The sequence below is a fragment of the Oncorhynchus mykiss genome, chromosome 3 (genome assembly GCF_057628025.1).
Source record: "Oncorhynchus mykiss isolate SJ-2025 chromosome 3, ASM5762802v1, whole genome shotgun sequence".
Taxonomy (NCBI): domain Eukaryota; kingdom Metazoa; phylum Chordata; class Actinopteri; order Salmoniformes; family Salmonidae; genus Oncorhynchus; species Oncorhynchus mykiss.
In genome coordinates, this window is record NC_143024.1 from 89,269,653 (window position 1) to 89,287,947 (window position 18,295).

At 40.0% G+C, this 18,295-nt stretch overlaps 1 protein-coding gene across 8 annotated transcripts in view; it reads left to right on the top strand.

Annotated features, from left to right (window-relative positions):
• LOC110520618 (E3 ubiquitin-protein ligase MID1) overlaps positions 1 to 18,089 on the top strand; it is a 76,561-nt gene extending 58,472 nt beyond the window's left edge. For all 8 annotated transcript variants that reach the window (XM_090230440.1, XM_090230438.1, XM_090230442.1 and 5 more), the window contains 8 exons: positions 7,319 to 7,414; positions 8,902 to 9,009; positions 13,263 to 13,411; positions 13,526 to 13,653; positions 14,317 to 14,460; positions 15,573 to 15,734; positions 16,150 to 16,357; positions 16,584 to 18,089. In XM_090230440.1, the coding sequence (XP_090086566.1) occupies positions 7,319 to 7,414; positions 8,902 to 9,009; positions 13,263 to 13,411; positions 13,526 to 13,653; positions 14,317 to 14,460; positions 15,573 to 15,734; positions 16,150 to 16,357; positions 16,584 to 16,932 (1,344 nt within the window). In that variant the 3' untranslated portion in view covers positions 16,933 to 18,089. The remainder of the gene's footprint in view (positions 1 to 7,318; positions 7,415 to 8,901; positions 9,010 to 13,262; positions 13,412 to 13,525; positions 13,654 to 14,316; positions 14,461 to 15,572; positions 15,735 to 16,149; positions 16,358 to 16,583) is intronic.
• Positions 18,090 to 18,295: the final 206 nt, after the last annotated feature.

Consider the following 18,295-nt stretch of genomic DNA (forward strand, 5'->3'; position numbering starts at 1 on the left):
CACACGTACATTGTAAAATTGCTATATTGCTGCATTATGGATTTTGTGTTATAGAAATGTAGTGGTAGACTAGTGGTGTAATAATGTGTTGTATTGTAGATATATAGTGGTAGACTAGTGGTGTAATAATGTGTTGTATTGTAGATATATAGTGGTAGAGTAGTGGTGTAATAATGTATTGTATTGTAGATATATAGTGGTAGAGTAGTGGTGTAATAATGTATTGTAGATATATAGTGGTAGACTAGTGGTGTAATAATGTATTGTATTGTAGATATATAGTGGTAGACTAGTGGTGTAATAATGTGTTGTATTGTAGATATATAGTGGTGTAATAATGTGTTGTATTGTAGATATATAGTGGTAGAGTAGTGGTGTAATAATGTATTGTAGATATGTAGTGGTAGAGTAGTGGTGTAATAATGTGTTGTATTGTAGATATATAGTGGTAGAGTAGTGATGTAATAATGTATTGTATTGTAGATATGTAGTGGTAGAGTAGTGGTGTAATAATGTGTTGTATTGTAGATATATAGTGGTAGAGTAGTGATGTAATAATGTATTGTATTGTAGATATATAGTGGTAGAGTAGTGGTGGAATAATGTGTTGTATTGTAGATATATAGTGGTAGAGTAGTGATGTAATAATGTATTGTATTGTAGATATGTAGTGGTAGAGTAGTGGTGTAATAATGTGTTGTATTGTAGATATATAGTGGTGTAATAATGTATTGTATTGTAGATATATAGTAGTAGAGTAGTGGTGTAATAATGTGTTGTATTGTAGATATATAATGGTGTAATAATGTGTTGTATTGTAGATATATAGTGGTAGAGTAGTGGTGTAATAATGTGTTGTATTGTAGATATGTTGTGGTAGAGTAGTGGTATAATAATGTGTTGTATTGTAGATATATAGTGGTAGAGTAGTGATGTAATAATGTGTTGTATTGTAGATATATAGTGGTAGAGTAGTGATGTAATAATGTATTGTAGATATGTAGTGGTAGAGTAGTGGTGTAATAATGTGTTGTATTGTAGATATGTAGTGGTGTAATATTGTATTGTAGATATATAGTGGTGTAATAATGTGTTGTATTGTAGATATATAGTGGTAGAGTAGTGGTGTAATAATGTGTTGTATTGTAGATATATAGTGGTAGAGTAGTGATGTAATAATGTATTGTAGATATGTAGTGGTAGAGTAGTGGTGTAATAATGTGTTGTATTGTAGATATGTAGTGGTGTAATATTGTATTGTAGATATATAGTGGTGTAATAATGTGTTGTATTGTAGATATGTAGTGGTAGAGTAGTGGTGTAATAATGTGTTGTATTGTAGATATATAGTGGTAGAGTAGTGGTGTAATAATGTATTGTATTGTAGATATATAGTGGTAGAGTAGTGGTGTAATAATGTGTTGTATTGTAGATATGTAGTGGTAGAGTAGTGGTGTAATAATGTATTGTAGATATGTAGTGGTAGAGTAGTGGTGTAATAATGTATTGTAGATATATAGTGGTAGAGTAGTCGTGTAATAATGTGTTGTATTGTAGATATATAGTGGTGTAATAATGTATTGTATTGTAGATATGTAGTGGTAGAGTAGTGGTGTAATAATGTGTTGTATTGTAGATATATAGTGGTAGAGTAGTGGTGTAATAATGTGTTGTATTGTAGATATATAGTGGTAGAGTAGTGGTGTAATAATGTGTTGTATTGTAGATATATAGTGGTAGAGTAGTGGTGTAATAATGTGTTGTATTGTAGATATATAGTGGTAGAGTAGTGGTGTAATAATGTATTGTAGATATATAGTGGTAGAGTAGTGGTGTAATAATGTGTTGTATTGTAGATATATAGTGGTGTAATAATGTATTGTATTGTAGATATGTAGTGGTAGAGTAGTGGTGTAATAATGTGTTGTATTGTAGATATATAGTGGTAGAGTAGTGGTGTAATAATGTGTTGTATTGTAGATATATAGTGGTAGAGTAGTGATGTAATAATGTATTGTATTGTAGATATATAGTGGTAGACTAGTGGTGTAATAATGTGTTGTATTGTAGATATATAGTGGTAGAGTAGTGGTGTAATAATGTGTTGTATTGTAGATATATAGTGGTAGAGTAGTGGTGTAATAATGTGTTGTATTATAGATATATAGTGGTAGACTAGTGGTGTAATAATGTGTTGTATTGTAGATATATAGTGGTAGAGTAGTGGTGTAATAATGTGTTGTATTGTAGATATATAGTGGTAGAGTAGTGGTGTAATAATGTATTGTATTGTAGATATATAGTGGTAGAGTAGTGGTGTAATAATGTATTGTAGATATATAGTGGTAGACTAGTGGTGTAATAATGTGTTGTAGATATATAGTGGGAGAGTAGTGGTGTAATAATGTATTGTATTGTAGATATATAGTGGTAGAGTAGTGGTGTAATAATGTATTGTATTGTAGATATATAGTGGTGTAATAATGTATTGTATTGTAGATATATAGTGGTAGAGTAGTGGTGTAATAATGTATTGTATTGTAGATATATAGTGGTGTAATAATGTGTTGTATTGTAGATATATAGTGGTAGAGTAGTGGTGTAATAATGTGTTGTATTGTAGATATATAGTGGTAGAGTAGTGGTGTAATAATGTATTGTATTGTAGATATATAATGGTGTAATAATGTGTTGTATTGTAGATATATAATGGTGTAATAATGTATTGTATTATAGATATATAGTGGTAGAGTAGTGGTGTAATAATGTATTGTAGATATATAGTGGTAGACTAGTGGTGTAATAATGTGTTGTATTGTAGATATGTAGTGGTAGAGTAGTGGTGTAATAATGTATTGTAGATATATAGTGGTAGACTAGTGGTGTAATAATGTATTGTAGATATATAGTGGTAGAGTAGTGGTGTAATAATGTATTGTAGATATATAGTGGTAGAGTAGTGGTGTAATAATGTATTGTAGATATGTAGTGGTAGAGTAGTGGTGTAATAATGTGTTGTATTGTAGATATGTAGTGGTAGAGTAGTGGTGTAATAATGTGTTGTATTGTAGATATGTAGTGGTAGAGTAGTGGTGTAATAATGTGTTGTATTGTAGATATATAGTGGTAGAGTAGTGGTGTAATAATGTGTTGTATTGTAGATATATAGTGGTGTAATAATGTATTGTATTGTAGATATATAGTGGTAGACTAGTGGTGTAATAATGTGTTGTATTGTAGATATATAGTGGTAGAGTAGTGGTGTAATAATGTATTGTAGATATATAGTGGTAGACTAGTGGTGTAATAATGTGTTGTATTGTAGATATATATTGGTGTAATAATGTGTTGTATTGTAGATATATAGTGGTAGACTAGTGGTGTAATAATGTGTTGTATTGTAGATATATATTGGTGTAATAATGTGTTGTATTGTAGATATGTAGTGGTAGAGTAGTGGTGTAATAATGTGTTGTATTGTAGATATATAATGGTAGAGTAGTGGTGTAATAATGTATTGTATTGTAGATATATAGTGGTGTAATAATGTGTTGTATTGTAGATATATAGTGGTAGAGTAGTGGTGTAATAATGTATTGTATTGTAGATATGTAGTGGTAGAGTAGTGGTGTAATAATGTGTTGTATTGTAGATATATAGTGGTGTAATAATGTGTTGTATTGTAGATATATAGTGGTAGAGAAGTGGTGTAATAATGTGTTGTATTGTAGATATGTAGTGGTAGAGTAGTGGTGTAATAATGTGTTGTATTGTAGATATGTAGTGGTAGAGTAGTGATGTAATAATGTATTGTAGATATGTAGTGGTAGAGTAGTGGTGTAATAATGTGTTGTATTGTAGATATGTAGTGGTGTAATATTGTATTGTAGATATATAGTGGTGTAATAATGTGTTGTATTGTAGATATATAGTGGTAGAGTAGTGGTGTAATAATGTGTTGTATTGTAGATATATAGTGGTAGAGTAGTGATGTAATAATGTATTGTAGATATGTAGTGGTAGAGTAGTGGTGTAATAATGTGTTGTATTGTAGATATGTAGTGGTGTAATATTGTATTGTAGATATATAGTGGTGTAATAATGTGTTGTATTGTAGATATGTAGTGGTAGAGTAGTGGTGTAATAATGTGTTGTATTGTAGATATATAGTGGTAGAGTAGTGGTGTAATAATGTATTGTATTGTAGATATATAGTGGTAGAGTAGTGGTGTAATAATGTGTTGTATTGTAGATATGTAGTGGTAGAGTAGTGGTGTAATAATGTATTGTAGATATGTAGTGGTAGAGTAGTGGTGTAATAATGTATTGTAGATATATAGTGGTAGAGTAGTGGTGTAATAATGTGTTGTATTGTAGATATATAGTGGTGTAATAATGTATTGTATTGTAGATATGTAGTGGTAGAGTAGTGGTGTAATAATGTGTTGTATTGTAGATATATAGTGGTAGAGTAGTGGTGTAATAATGTGTTGTATTGTAGATATATAGTGGTAGAGTAGTGGTGTAATAATGTGTTGTATTGTAGATATATAGTGGTAGAGTAGTGGTGTAATAATGTGTTGTATTGTAGATATATAGTGGTAGAGTAGTGGTGTAATAATGTATTGTAGATATATAGTGGTAGAGTAGTGGTGTAATAATGTGTTGTATTGTAGATATATAGTGGTGTAATAATGTATTGTATTGTAGATATGTAGTGGTAGAGTAGTGGTGTAATAATGTGTTGTATTGTAGATATATAGTGGTAGAGTAGTGGTGTAATAATGTGTTGTATTGTAGATATATAGTGGTAGAGTAGTGATGTAATAATGTATTGTATTGTAGATATATAGTGGTAGACTAGTGGTGTAATAATGTGTTGTATTGTAGATATATAGTGGTAGAGTAGTGGTGTAATAATGTGTTGTATTGTAGATATATAGTGGTAGAGTAGTGGTGTAATAATGTGTTGTATTATAGATATATAGTGGTAGACTAGTGGTGTAATAATGTGTTGTATTGTAGATATATAGTGGTAGAGTAGTGGTGTAATAATGTGTTGTATTGTAGATATATAGTGGTAGAGTAGTGGTGTAATAATGTATTGTATTGTAGATATATAGTGGTAGAGTAGTGGTGTAATAATGTATTGTAGATATATAGTGGTAGACTAGTGGTGTAATAATGTGTTGTAGATATATAGTGGGAGAGTAGTGGTGTAATAATGTATTGTATTGTAGATATATAGTGGTAGAGTAGTGGTGTAATAATGTATTGTATTGTAGATATATAGTGGTGTAATAATGTATTGTATTGTAGATATATAGTGGTAGAGTAGTGGTGTAATAATGTATTGTATTGTAGATATATAGTGGTGTAATAATGTGTTGTATTGTAGATATATAGTGGTAGAGTAGTGGTGTAATAATGTGTTGTATTGTAGATATATAGTGGTAGAGTAGTGGTGTAATAATGTATTGTATTGTAGATATATAATGGTGTAATAATGTGTTGTATTGTAGATATATAATGGTGTAATAATGTATTGTATTATAGATATATAGTGGTAGAGTAGTGGTGTAATAATGTATTGTAGATATATAGTGGTAGACTAGTGGTGTAATAATGTGTTGTATTGTAGATATGTAGTGGTAGAGTAGTGGTGTAATAATGTATTGTAGATATATAGTGGTAGACTAGTGGTGTAATAATGTATTGTAGATATATAGTGGTAGAGTAGTGGTGTAATAATGTATTGTAGATATATAGTGGTAGAGTAGTGGTGTAATAATGTATTGTAGATATGTAGTGGTAGAGTAGTGTTGTAATAATGTGTTGTATTGTAGATATGTAGTGGTAGAGTAGTGGTGTAATAATGTGTTGTATTGTAGATATGTAGTGGTAGAGTATTGGTGTAATAATGTGTTGTATTGTAGATATATAGTGGTAGAGTAGTGGTGTAATAATGTGTTGTATTGTAGATATATAGTGGTGTAATAATGTATTGTATTGTAGATATATAGTGGTAGACTAGTGGTGTAATAATGTGTTGTATTGTAGATATATAGTGGTAGAGTAGTGGTGTAATAATGTATTGTAGATATATAGTGGTAGGCTAGTGGTGTAATAATGTGTTGTATTGTAGATATATATTGGTGTAATAATGTGTTGTATTGTAGATATATAGTGGTAGACTAGTGGTGTAATAATGTGTTGTATTGTAGATATATATTGGTGTAATAATGTGTTGTATTGTAGATATGTAGTGGTAGAGTAGTGGTGTAATAATGTGTTGTATTGTAGATATATAATGGTAGAGTAGTGGTGTAATAATGTATTGTATTGTAGATATATAGTGGTGTAATAATGTGTTGTATTGTAGATATATAGTGGTAGAGTAGTGGTGTAATAATGTATTGTATTGTAGATATGTAGTGGTAGAGTAGTGGTGTAATAATGTGTTGTATTGTAGATATATAGTGGTGTAATAATGTGTTGTATTGTAGATATATAGTGGTAGAGAAGTGGTGTAATAATGTGTTGTATTGTAGATATGTAGTGGTAGAGTAGTGGTGTAATAATGTGTTGTATTGTAGATATGTAGTGGTAGAGTAGTGGTGTAATAATGTATTGTATTGTAGATATATAGTGGTAGAGTAGTGGTGTAATAATGTATTGTAGATATATAGTGGTAGAGTCATGGTGTAATAATGTATTGTAGATATATAGTGGTAGAGTCGTGGTGTAATAATGTATTGTATTGTAGATATATAATGGTAAAGTAGTGGTGTAATAATGTCTCTGTTATGTTTCGTATGTAATTGCCTTAATCTTGTTTTGGACCCCAGGAAGAGTAGATGCTGCCTTGGCAGCCGCTAATGGGGATCTGTAATAAAATACCAAGAAATAATTGAGCCCTAGGATACATCTCTGGCAGACGCTCTGCTTGTCCCTCTCAGCTTTGGCAGCTCAGTGAGCAGGCTGGATGATGGGAGCTCTGGCACTGGGGCTAGCTCAGAGGTGACTGACTGACAGACAGACAGACAGACAGACAGACAGACAGACAGACAGACAGACAGACAGACAGACAGACAGACAGACAGACAGAGAGAGACCAAATGGGACACAACCAGACCCTATGAAGGGACTGTCTGTTAGTGTATCGTCCTTTTCCAGTGCACAGCCATGATTGTGATTATGATTTTTCCTCCCCTTCTTTCCACATTTAGTTAAACGTTTACATTTTGCTAGCGGAATATTTTCAGCTACAGACTCTTTCTGTTGTTCATATTTGTTCTATTCTTTTTTTCCCCCACAGCAAACCTTGGACTCCAACCTCAGCAATCTGATTAAGAGGAACAACGAGTTGGAAACTCTGATGGGCAAGTTGATCCAGATCTGCCAACATGTGGAGGTAAGTAAGGATGTTTATCTGTTTCCGTATCAGGCTATTTGATACAGCTCTCAGTTTCAGTGGCATTTCTATTGTTTGACAGGTTAAACTTTTTTATTTCTTACTTGTATTGTAAATATTAGGTGTCAGATAAGACACATTTTACAGTAGTTGCTGACATACAGTAGATAGAAAAATATTTGGTTTACAAAATCTTTGGGGTTTTAAAAAAGTTTTCGGTTAAAAAATCTTTGGTTAAAAATATCTTTGGTTAAAAAAATTATTTTGTTCAAAAAATCTTTGGGGTGTAGGAGAGAGATGTAGGAGAGAGATGTAGGAGAGAGATGAAGGAGAGAGATGAAGGAGAGAGATTTAGGAGAGAGATGTAGGAGAGAGATTTAGGAGAGAGATGTAGGAGAAAGAGATGTAGGAGAGAGAGATGTAGGAGAGAGAGAAGTAGGAGAGAGAGATGTAGGAGAGAGATGTAGGTGAGAGAAAGGAGAGAGATGAAAGAGAGATTTAGGAGAGAGATGTAGGAGAGAGATGTAGGAGAGAGAGATGTAGGAGAGATATGTAGGAGAGAGATGTAGGAGAGAGATGTAGGAGAGAGATGTAGGAGAGAGTGGGCCAGCAGCAGCTCTGGCTGTATGTGGGAAAGCAAAAATAATTGTTGCAATGACTAGGCTCAGCTGACTCTCACCTGTGGCACTATGCTACCCTGTGTATGGTGACAGCGGTTTGTACATAGAATGACATACTAGAAATGTCATTTAATAGGATCTCTATGGCTGCGTAGATCTATCCTGGGAAATAATAGATAGCCTACTGCCTCAGGTTATATATGAGCAAGGGGGGCTTTGTTACAGTCTATGAGCATTCTCTAATAAATTGTACTCCTGTGGCCTAACTCAGGGTCACCCAGGGTGTTTCTTGGTAGTCTTAAACAAATCTACTTTGAAACAAAAGTCAACATCTCACACACCTGGTTATGGACTTAAGAAAATGAGAGCCCTGTACCATGTCAGATATAGGGTTGAAATGTATTACATGTTGAGTTTGCATCCCAATATTACACTTTATATACATCACAGAATACTTCTAAAATAAGAAAAAAACATTTGACATAGAAACACCAGATTTTATGGGAGAAAAAAAAAGAAGGTTTCATGACATTCTACCCATGAAGCCACCAGAGTGCATTGTGGTAATTTGACTGCAGGAAAGGGCTACAACAATTCCTGTCTGTATAACAACCGGCCGTGACTGGGAGTCCCATAGGGCGGAGCACAATTGACCCAGCGTCGCCCGGGTTAGGCCAGGATAGGACGTCATTGCAAATAAGAATTTGTTCTTAATTAACTGACTTGCCTAGTTAAATAAAGGTTAAATAAATAAAACAAAGTTTTAAATTTAAAAATAAAAATACAAATGTCTGTAAAATGCTATGTTTTATCCTGTCAATGCCAAACATAAAGTATTAGATATCGCTGTCCTGATCTGTTTCCAAGGGGAATGCATCAAGACAAGAGAACAAGCTCCTGGAAGAGTGTGACCTCCTGATGGACGTGGTACAGCAGAGAAGACAGATCATAGCCACCAAGATAAACGAGGGAAAGGTAATACTCCATACTGCCCTCCTCCTCCCCTCCCCTATAGACGTTTGCAACTGTCAACAACAGCTACAAGTCAAAACGTGCAAGTAGACATTGCAGCCCTTATGGCAAAAACACCTCACTACATTACAGTGACAATGTAATCAGTCACAAGGCAATGTTCTGATTCCACCTTGTTGTGACTGATGGCAATGTTCTGATTCCACCTTGTTGTGACTGAGGGCAATGTTCTGATTCCACCTTGTTGTGACTGAGGGCAATGTTCTGATTCCACCCTGTTGTGACTGAGGGCAATGTTCTGATTCCACCTTGTTGTGACTGAGGGCAATGTTCTGATTCCACCCTGTTGTGACTGAGGGCAATGTTCTGATTCCACCTTGTTGTGACTGATGGCAACGTTCTGATTCCACCTTGTTGTGACTGAGGGCAATGTTCTGATTCCACCTTGTTGTGACTGAGGGCAATGTTCTGATTCCACCTTGTTGTGACTGATGGCAACGTTCTGATTCCACCTTGTTGTGACTGAGGGCAATGTTCTGATTCCACCTTGTTGTGACTGAGGGCAATGTTCTGATTCCACCTTGTTGTGACTGAGGGCAACGTTCTGATTCCACCTTGTTGTGACTGATGGCAATGTTCTGATTCCACCTTGTTGTGACTGATGGTAACGTTCTGATTCCACCTTGTTGTGACTGATGGCAATGTTCTGATTCCACCTTGTTGTGACTGATGGCAATGTTCTGATTCCACCTTGTTGTGACTGATGGCAACGTTCTGATTCCAACTTGTTGTGACTGATGGCAATGTTCTGATTCCACCTTGTTGTGACTGATGGCAACGTTCTGATTCCACCTTGTTGTGACTGAGGGCAATGTTCTGATTCCACCTTGTTGTGATTGATGGCAACGCTCTGATTCCACCTTGTTGGGGGGGGGGGGGGGCTGCCTTAACCGACATCCACGTCTTGGGTTAACTGTAGAAGGACAGATTTTTACCTTGTCAGCTTGGGGGATTCGATCCAGCAACCTTTTGGTTACTAACCCTCTGTAAAGGTGTTGTTGTTTCACTGACTATGTTATTTTATTTACCCTTTACTTAACCTTTTATTTAACGAGTCAAATCAGTTAAGAACAATTTACAATGGAGTACCTACCCCGTCCCAACCCTAACCCGGACAACGCTGGGCCAGTTGCTCGCCGCCCTATGGGACTCCCAATCACAGTCGGTTGTGATACAGCCTGGAATGGAACCAGGGTCTGTAGTGTCGCCTCTAGCAGTGAGATGCAGTGCCTCAGACCGCTGCGCCACTCGGGAGCCCCAGTGCCACTGCAGTGTACCTCAAGAGGCAAACATAAGTCTGCTTGCTTCTTTAATGGAATGTATGATGAACATAATTTACTCTGGAATGCCTATTTGATGAAAATCAGTGTTGTCAGGTCATCGCTATGTGACTGCTCTAACTAGAGTAGCTTTGTTTTGTGTGTGCTATACAGTATTGTATTCTGTAGTATGCCAGCTCACTGGTAGTAATGGAGGAGACATTGCACAGTATTTATGCATCTGAAACAAATCCACTCTGCTCCTTGAGTGGTTTCCCTTCCTTTCCCCCCATTAAGTGTCATTAGAGAGTGCTCTGGGGGGGGGATGCCGCTGGCATGCTGTACCATGTTCAGTGTCAGAGCCACATCAGACCTGTTTCCTGTGATCTGGCCCCTCTGAGGAACACTGCTTCCTTCCTCGCCCCGTGCCTCGTTTCAAAGTCAGGAGGCTGCTCTCTGCTCTCTGCTCCCTGCTCTCTGTTCTCCCCTCTCTGCTCTCTCCTCTTTACTCTCTCCTCTCTGCTCTCTCCTCTGCTCTCTCCTCTGCTCTCCCCTGCTCTCCCTTGCTCTCTCCTCTGCTCTCCCCTCTCTGCTCTCCCCTCTCTGCACTCTCCTCTCTGCTCTCTCCTTCCTGCTCTCTCCTTTCTGCTCTCTCCTCTCTTTTGCCTGATCTCTCCTCTGCTCTCTCCTCTGCTCTCCCCTGCTCTCTCCTCTGCTCTCCCCTCTCCCCTCTCTGCTCTCTGCTCTCCCCTCTCTGCTCTCCCCTCTCTGCTCCCTGCTCTCTCCTCTGCTCTCCCCTCTCTGCTCTCCCCTCTCTGCTCCCTGCTCTCTCCTCTGCTCTCCCCTCTCTGCTCTCTCCTCTGCTCTCCCCTCTCTGCTCTCCCCTCTCTGCTCTCTCCTCTGCTCTCCCCTCTCTGCTCCCTGCTCTCTCCTCTGCCCTCTCCTCTCTGCTTCCTGCTCTCTCCTCTCTTCTTCCTGCTCTCTCCTCTCTGCTTCCTGTTCTCTCCTCTCTGCTTCCTGCTCTCTCCTCTCTTCTTCCTGCTCTCTCCTCTCTGCTGCCTGCTCTCTCGTCTCCCCTCTCTCCTCTCTCTCCTCTCCCCTCTCTGCTCCCTGCTCCCTGCTCTCTCCTCTGCTCTCTCCTCTCTGCTTCCTGCTCTCTCCTCTCTGCTACCTGCTCTCTCCTCTCCCCTCTCTCATCTCCTCTTCTCTCTCCTCTCTACCCCCTGCTCTCTCTTCTCTGCTTCCTGCTCTCTCCTCTCTCCTCTCTGCTCTCTCCTCTCACCTATCCCCTCTCTGCTCTCTGCTTCCTGCTCTCCCCTCTCTCATCTCCTCTCCTCTCTCCTCTCACCTATCCCCTCTCTCCTCTCTGCTCTCTCCTCTCACCTATCCCCTCTCTGCTCTCTGCTTCCTGCTCTCCCCTCTCTCATCTCCTCTCCTCTCTCCTCTCACCTATCCCCTCTCTCCTCTCTCCTCTCTGCATGCTGTACCATGTTCAGTGTCAGAGCCACATCAGACCTGTTTCCTGTGATCTGGCCCCTCTGAGGAACACTGCTTCCTTCCTCGCCCCGTGCCTCGTTTCAAAGTCAGGAGGCTGCTCTCTGCTCTCTGCTCCCTGCTCTCTGTTCTCCCCTCTCTGCTCTCTCCTCTTTACTCTCTCCTCTCTGCTCTCTCCTCTGCTCTCTCCTCTGCTCTCCCTTGCTCTCTCCTCTGCTCTCCCCTCTCTGCTCTCCCCTCTCTGCACTCTCCTCTCTGCTCTCTCCTTCCTGCTCTCTCCTTTCTGCTCTCTCCTCTCTTTTCCCTGATCTCTCCTCTGCTCTCTCCTCTGCTCTCCCCTGCTCTCTCCTCTGCTCTCCCCTCTCCCCTCTCTGCTCTCTGCTCTCCCCTCTCTGCTCTCCCCTCTCTGCTCCCTGCTCTCTCCTCTGCTCTCCCCTCTCTGCTCTCCCCTCTCTGCTCCCTGCTCTCTCCTCTGCTCTCCCCTCTCTGCTCTCTCCTCTGCTCTCCCCTCTCTGCTCCCTGCTCTCTCCTCTGCCCTCTCCTCTCTGCTTCCTGCTCTCTCCTCTCTGCTGCCTGCTCTCTCCTCTCTCTCCTCTCCCCTCTCTGCTCCCTGCTCCCTGCTCTCTCCTCTGCTCTCTCCTCTCTGCTTCCTGTTCTCTCCTCTCTGCTACCTGCTCTCTCCTCTCCCCTCTCTCATCTCCTCTTCTCTCTCCTCTCTGCCCCCTGCTCTCTCTTCTCTGCTTCCTGCTCTCTCCTCTCTCCTCTCTGCTCTCTCCTCTCACCTATCCCCTCTCTGCTCTCTGCTTCCTGCTCTCCCCTCTCTCATCTCCTCTCCTCTCTCCTCTCACCTATCCCCTCTCTCCTCTCCCCTCTCTCATCTCCTCTTCTCTCTCCTCTCTGCCCCCTGCTCTCTCTTCTCTGCTTCCTGCTCTCTCCTCTCTCCTCTCTGCTCTCTCCTCTCACCTATCCCCTCTCTGCGCTCTGCTTCCTGCTCTCCCCTCTCTCATCTCCTCTCCTCTCTCCTCTCACCTATCCCCTCTCTCCTCTCTGCTCTCTCCTCTCACTTATCCCCTCTCTCCTCTCTGCTCCCTGACAATGGACAGAGGGGGTAAGCAGGCATGTTCTGTTACCATGGTGATGTTTTGGATAATGTAGATACTCCTCATTCCATCTTCAAAGTTGATCACTTGGCTGCTTGGCTAATCATGATGGTCGAAGCAAATTTTATTAGATAAAAACACGCAAAGCATGTTTTTTGAATTCGAGAAAAATGGTGACATGATTATGTACAATTGAATGACCTCTCGATTGTGACCTTTTGAATAAAGAACTGTCAACTCAATTGAACATGCTGTAGTACAGACGTTTCTGAAGCCGCAGTAGCTGCAGTCTATTGGTCTGTCCCTGCACCGGGGTATTGAATAATCCATGGTTTCCTCTCAGGCTATGCGTCTGAGAAAACTAGCCCAGCAGATCGCCACCTGCAAGCAGATCATCGAGAGATCGTCATCCCTCATCACTCAGGCAGATCACACCCTGAGGGAGGGAGACCACGCCCGCTTCCTGCAGACAGCCAAAAGCATCTGCGAGAGGTGAGCTATCAAGTGGTTGTTGTGATAATGCTTCAAACAGTCTCAACTGACAAAGTCCCAGGTTGTAACGAGAGAAATGTCATGTGTGTCACGATATATATCGTTGTGTTTTAGAGTGTCCATGGCGACAGCATCCTCTCAGATCCTGATACCAGAGATCAACCTGAATGACACCTTTGATACGTTTGCGTTGGACTTTACAAGGGAAAAGAAAATGCTGGAAGGCTTGGATTACCTCACAGGTGAACACAATTCCACCTGTTATCCACCTTTTCCCATCTTTTCAGTCAGAAATAAATTGAGAACATATCTATAACTCAGGTCTATCTGAAATGAGACATTCTGGCACAGTGCAATTTCTCTGTTTATCTATTTTCTCCAGCAGTCAAATATAAAAACATCTACACTGTAGCTTCTCAAATTGTTTTTGTCACATGCTTGGTAAACTACAGGTGTAAACTAACAGTTCGGGGTTTGTTTACAGTTGAATTAATTGGATTTAAATTGTTCTGGCTTTTGGGTAATTCTCCACAGGATGTCTTCTGTACTCCATGTAACTAACTATACGTCCAGTAACTTAACCAAATGAATCACATGGCACAATTTTTATTTATATAAAAAAAATTTAAAAAATGTATTTAACCAGGTAGGCCAGTTGAAAACAAGTTCTCATTTACAACTTTGTACTGGCCAATGAAGTCACAGCCCCTTGCAAGAGTAAACTAGAATTTATCTACCAACCCAAATATCCAACCCCTTTTGGTCCAAAAATAATATATATATACTTTTTTTTTGTAAATCCAATGTACTGTAGTGAGTAGTGCCTACTGTTCATCATTGTTGTCCTAAATAAATGACAAACACCAGAGACGTGAAGAAAAATAACTAAATGTTTCTATTTTCAGCACCAAATCCCCCAATAATCCGGGAGGAATTATGTACGGCATCGTATGACACCATCACAGCTCACTGGACATCAGATGACGAGTTCTGCGTGGTCTCCTATGAGCTGCAGTATGCCATCTTCACTGGACAAGCCAATGTCGTCAGTACGTACGCATGTCCTAGATCTCCTCAGTACAGTTCGCTGTGTACAGCGTGCCTGTTGTGGTATAAACTGTTCAATCATGAAAGGTCTGAGTGGCTATTTGACTATCTGAGTGGCTATCTGACTATCTGAGTGGCCATCTGACTATCTGAGTGGCTATCTGACTATCTGAGTGGCCATCTGACTATCTGAGTGGCTATCTGACTATCTGAGTGGCCATCTGACTATCTGAGTGGCCATCTGACTATCTGAGCAGCCATCTGACTATCTGAGTGGCTATCTGACTATCTGAGTGGCTATCTGACTATCTGAGTGGCTATCTGACTATCTGAGTGGCTATCTGACTATCTGAGTGGCCATCTGACTATCTGAGTGGCCATCTGACTATCTGAGTGGCCATCTGACTATCTGAGTGGCCATCTGACTATCTGAGTGGCTATCTGACTATCTGAGTGGCTATCTGACTGTCTGAGTGGCTATCTGACTATCTGAGTGGCCATCTGACTATCTGAGTGGCTATCTGACTATCTGAGTGGCTATCTGACTATCTGAGTGGCTATCTGACTATCTGAGTGGCTCCTGCTGTGAAAAGCTTTGGGCCGATCAAATAAAGCATTTTTTAATTTCAGAAGGGCGGCAACAACCATGCTTTCCTTTCATTGGATAATAAGACGATAATAAGATATCAGAGATCTCTGCTGTGTATCTCTGCTAGAGACTGATCCAGGCCAGAGTATATAGGCTGAGTCAGACTGGATTCCAATCCAGATGGAGATTTGTGTTTCCCTGCGGCTCATGTAAGTGGCAGACTGTTGGAACAGATCACCCTAGCAAGGGTTGCAAGAAATTGTTCCTCTTCTGCCCCAGGGCCTGTTCATACTACAGTGAGCGGACAATGTTATTGTGTACGACGGGTCACGCAGAGAAATAACAGCCGTGAGAGGTTATGACAATACAGATGCTAGAATTACCACAATCTTGATTTGATGACAACAAAGTAATAATTGAAGGTGTTGTTATGTCAACGAATGTCTGTTACATTTGTGTGTTGTGTTACAATCCAGTGGTTGTAGCTCCTGTTATTTAACTGACTCGACTTTGTCTGTGCTCTAGGTTTGTGTAACTCGGCTGACAGTTGGATGATTGTGCCCAACATCAAGCAGAACCACTACACAGTGCATGGACTCCAGTGTGGCACCAAGTACATCTTCATGGTCAAAGCTATCAACCAGGCAGGGAGTCGCAGCAGTGTGCCTGGGAAGCTCAAGACCAACAGTATGAGTTTCCAATAGCTGTACCGTGCTGACGTCATTAAACCTTCTTAGGAGATATTGACATATGGAGATATTTACGAGCGTATTTACTATTGTTTACTGTTAAATTATAAACTGGGTGGTTCGAGCCCTGAATGCTGATTGACTGACAGCCGTGGTATATCAGATCGTATACCACGGGTATGACAAAACATGTATTTTTACTGCTCTAATTACGTTGGTAACCAGTTTATAATAGCAATATGGCACCTCGGGGGTTTGTGGTATATGGCCAATATACCACGGCTAAGGGCTGTGTCCAGGCACTCCGCGTTGCGTCGTGCTTAAGAACAGCCCTTAGCCGTGGTATATTGGCCATATATCACACACCCCCCCCCCAGGCCTTATTTCTTAATTAATCTATGGTCCATTTACAGGTCAGCCGTTCAAGTTGGACCCAAAGTCTGCTCACAAGAAGCTGAAGGTCTCCCACGACAACCTGACGGTGGAGCGAGACGAGACGTCGTCCAAGAAGAGCCACAATCAGGACCGCTTCACCAGCCAGGGCAGCTACGGCGTCACTGGGAATGTGTACATCGACAGCGGGCGCCACTACTGGGAGGCCTTGATAGGAGGGAGCACATGGTAAGAATATGGACCAGTCGTGCCTCAGATACCTCAGACCAGAACATATGGAGAGACAAAGGTGTGTGAGATTCACATTGGGAAATCCAATCACAGTCTCTGTTAGACTAGAATCTTGAAATCTAAAAATCTCTAGGACGCTAGGAGTCCTGTCATTTCCCACAGGTGCTATTGGACCTCAACTAGAGAATGAGCCATTAACATGCTATTTTTCTATCTTCATCAGGTTTGCTGTGGGCGTTGCTTACAAGTCAGCACCGAAACACGAGTGGATCGGCAAGAACTCGGCCTCGTGGGTATTATCTCGATGCAACAACTCCTGGGTAGTACGTCACAACAGCAAGGAGATGCCCATCGAGCCGTCCCCCCACCTGCGCCGCGTGGGGGTGTTGTTGGACTACGACGCCGGTTCCCTGGCCTTCTACGATGGCGCCGGCTCACAGCACCTGTACACGTTCGACATCACCTTCGCTCAGCCAGTGTGTCCCGTGTTCAACGTGTGGAACAAGTGTCTGACTGTTCTCACGGGGCTGCCCATCCCAGACCACCTCGAGGGGACAGACTGCCAGGATTAACAGGCCAGCTAATGCAACACAAAGGGAGCAGAACAGACCCACTTCAGCCTCACCTGGCTGCCTTTGTGTCACACCATCCATGCTGTATAAAGCAGAACAAAGCCATGGTGCCAGATCAGTCTCCAATCATTCTCTTATAGAAGCAAATACATTGTTTTTTAAAAATTATTTATGGAAACCATTTATTGTGTTAAAAAAAATATTGCAGATTTTATTTCTTGCTTTAACACATTAATATTCACTGCTATATTTATGCTTGTTGGTTTTGGGATGTGCTTAGCAGGCAGTGGTTAGAGCGTTGGGCCAGTAACCAAAAGGTTGCTAGTTCGAATCCCTGAGCTGACAAGGTAATACGTCTTTCTGTTGTTCTGCCCCTGAACAAGGCAGATAATCCTCTGTTCCCCGGGCAGGCCGTCATTGCCTAGTTAAATAAAACAAAATGAAAAGCCCTGAAATGAGTTTATTTCATACAGTACACATACAGTAGATTGTTGACCTTTGTCCATGTATCAGTCGTTAGCAGCATGTTGCTAAATGTTTTACATGTAACCTGTTTATTTTGACATGTCATCATGACATCATCATGACATCATCATTACATCATCATGACATCCGTTCCTCTGATTACAGAGCAGTTATAACAGGAATATTCATCTACAATCTTCTGTTTCATACAAGATCCTCTCCATGATTTTTCTTATGTATTAGGATGATGTTTGTGAAAATAAACATGTTAAGAGTTCATTTTAATAGTTAATCTGCCTCTTTTACAATTCTAAAATCACAGCACTTCTAATGCACTGACAACTGGACTATTAATTGACAAAATCACAAAGACACAATTCTTCATCTCTTTGTCAAAAAAAAGGCACGGCGATGTGAAAAACGTTGATTCATGTTGAAAACTTCTAAAGAAAAGCCATTTGAAGTGACATTTCAATACAGAAATAATGTCTTAATTGTAATTAGAAACAACATGTGCAATCTCTGTAAATACCTTACTGTTTTCTTCTCACCTATTGGCTCGGTATGCTCACATGCCAGTACCTTTGGTATTTGAGCAATTTGACTTTTTCCAATGCATCATTATTGTCACACATTCCTTGTTAAAAAAATGTAATAAAATTACATAAATAAAGTGTGAATTGTAATGATAATGCTTTTATTTGTCTGTTACCTAATCTTAACTAATTTTCATTTAATTCAGACACACACTCTGTAGGCAAAACAAAAGAAAACCACTTGATATTTTGTGGCTTAGATTCATTTCACCGATTTATAAGGTGTCGTGAAGTGTTAGGTGGCTGTATATCACTATTAATCTACAGACCACTTCAGCACCGTACAACAACGATGAAGCTGT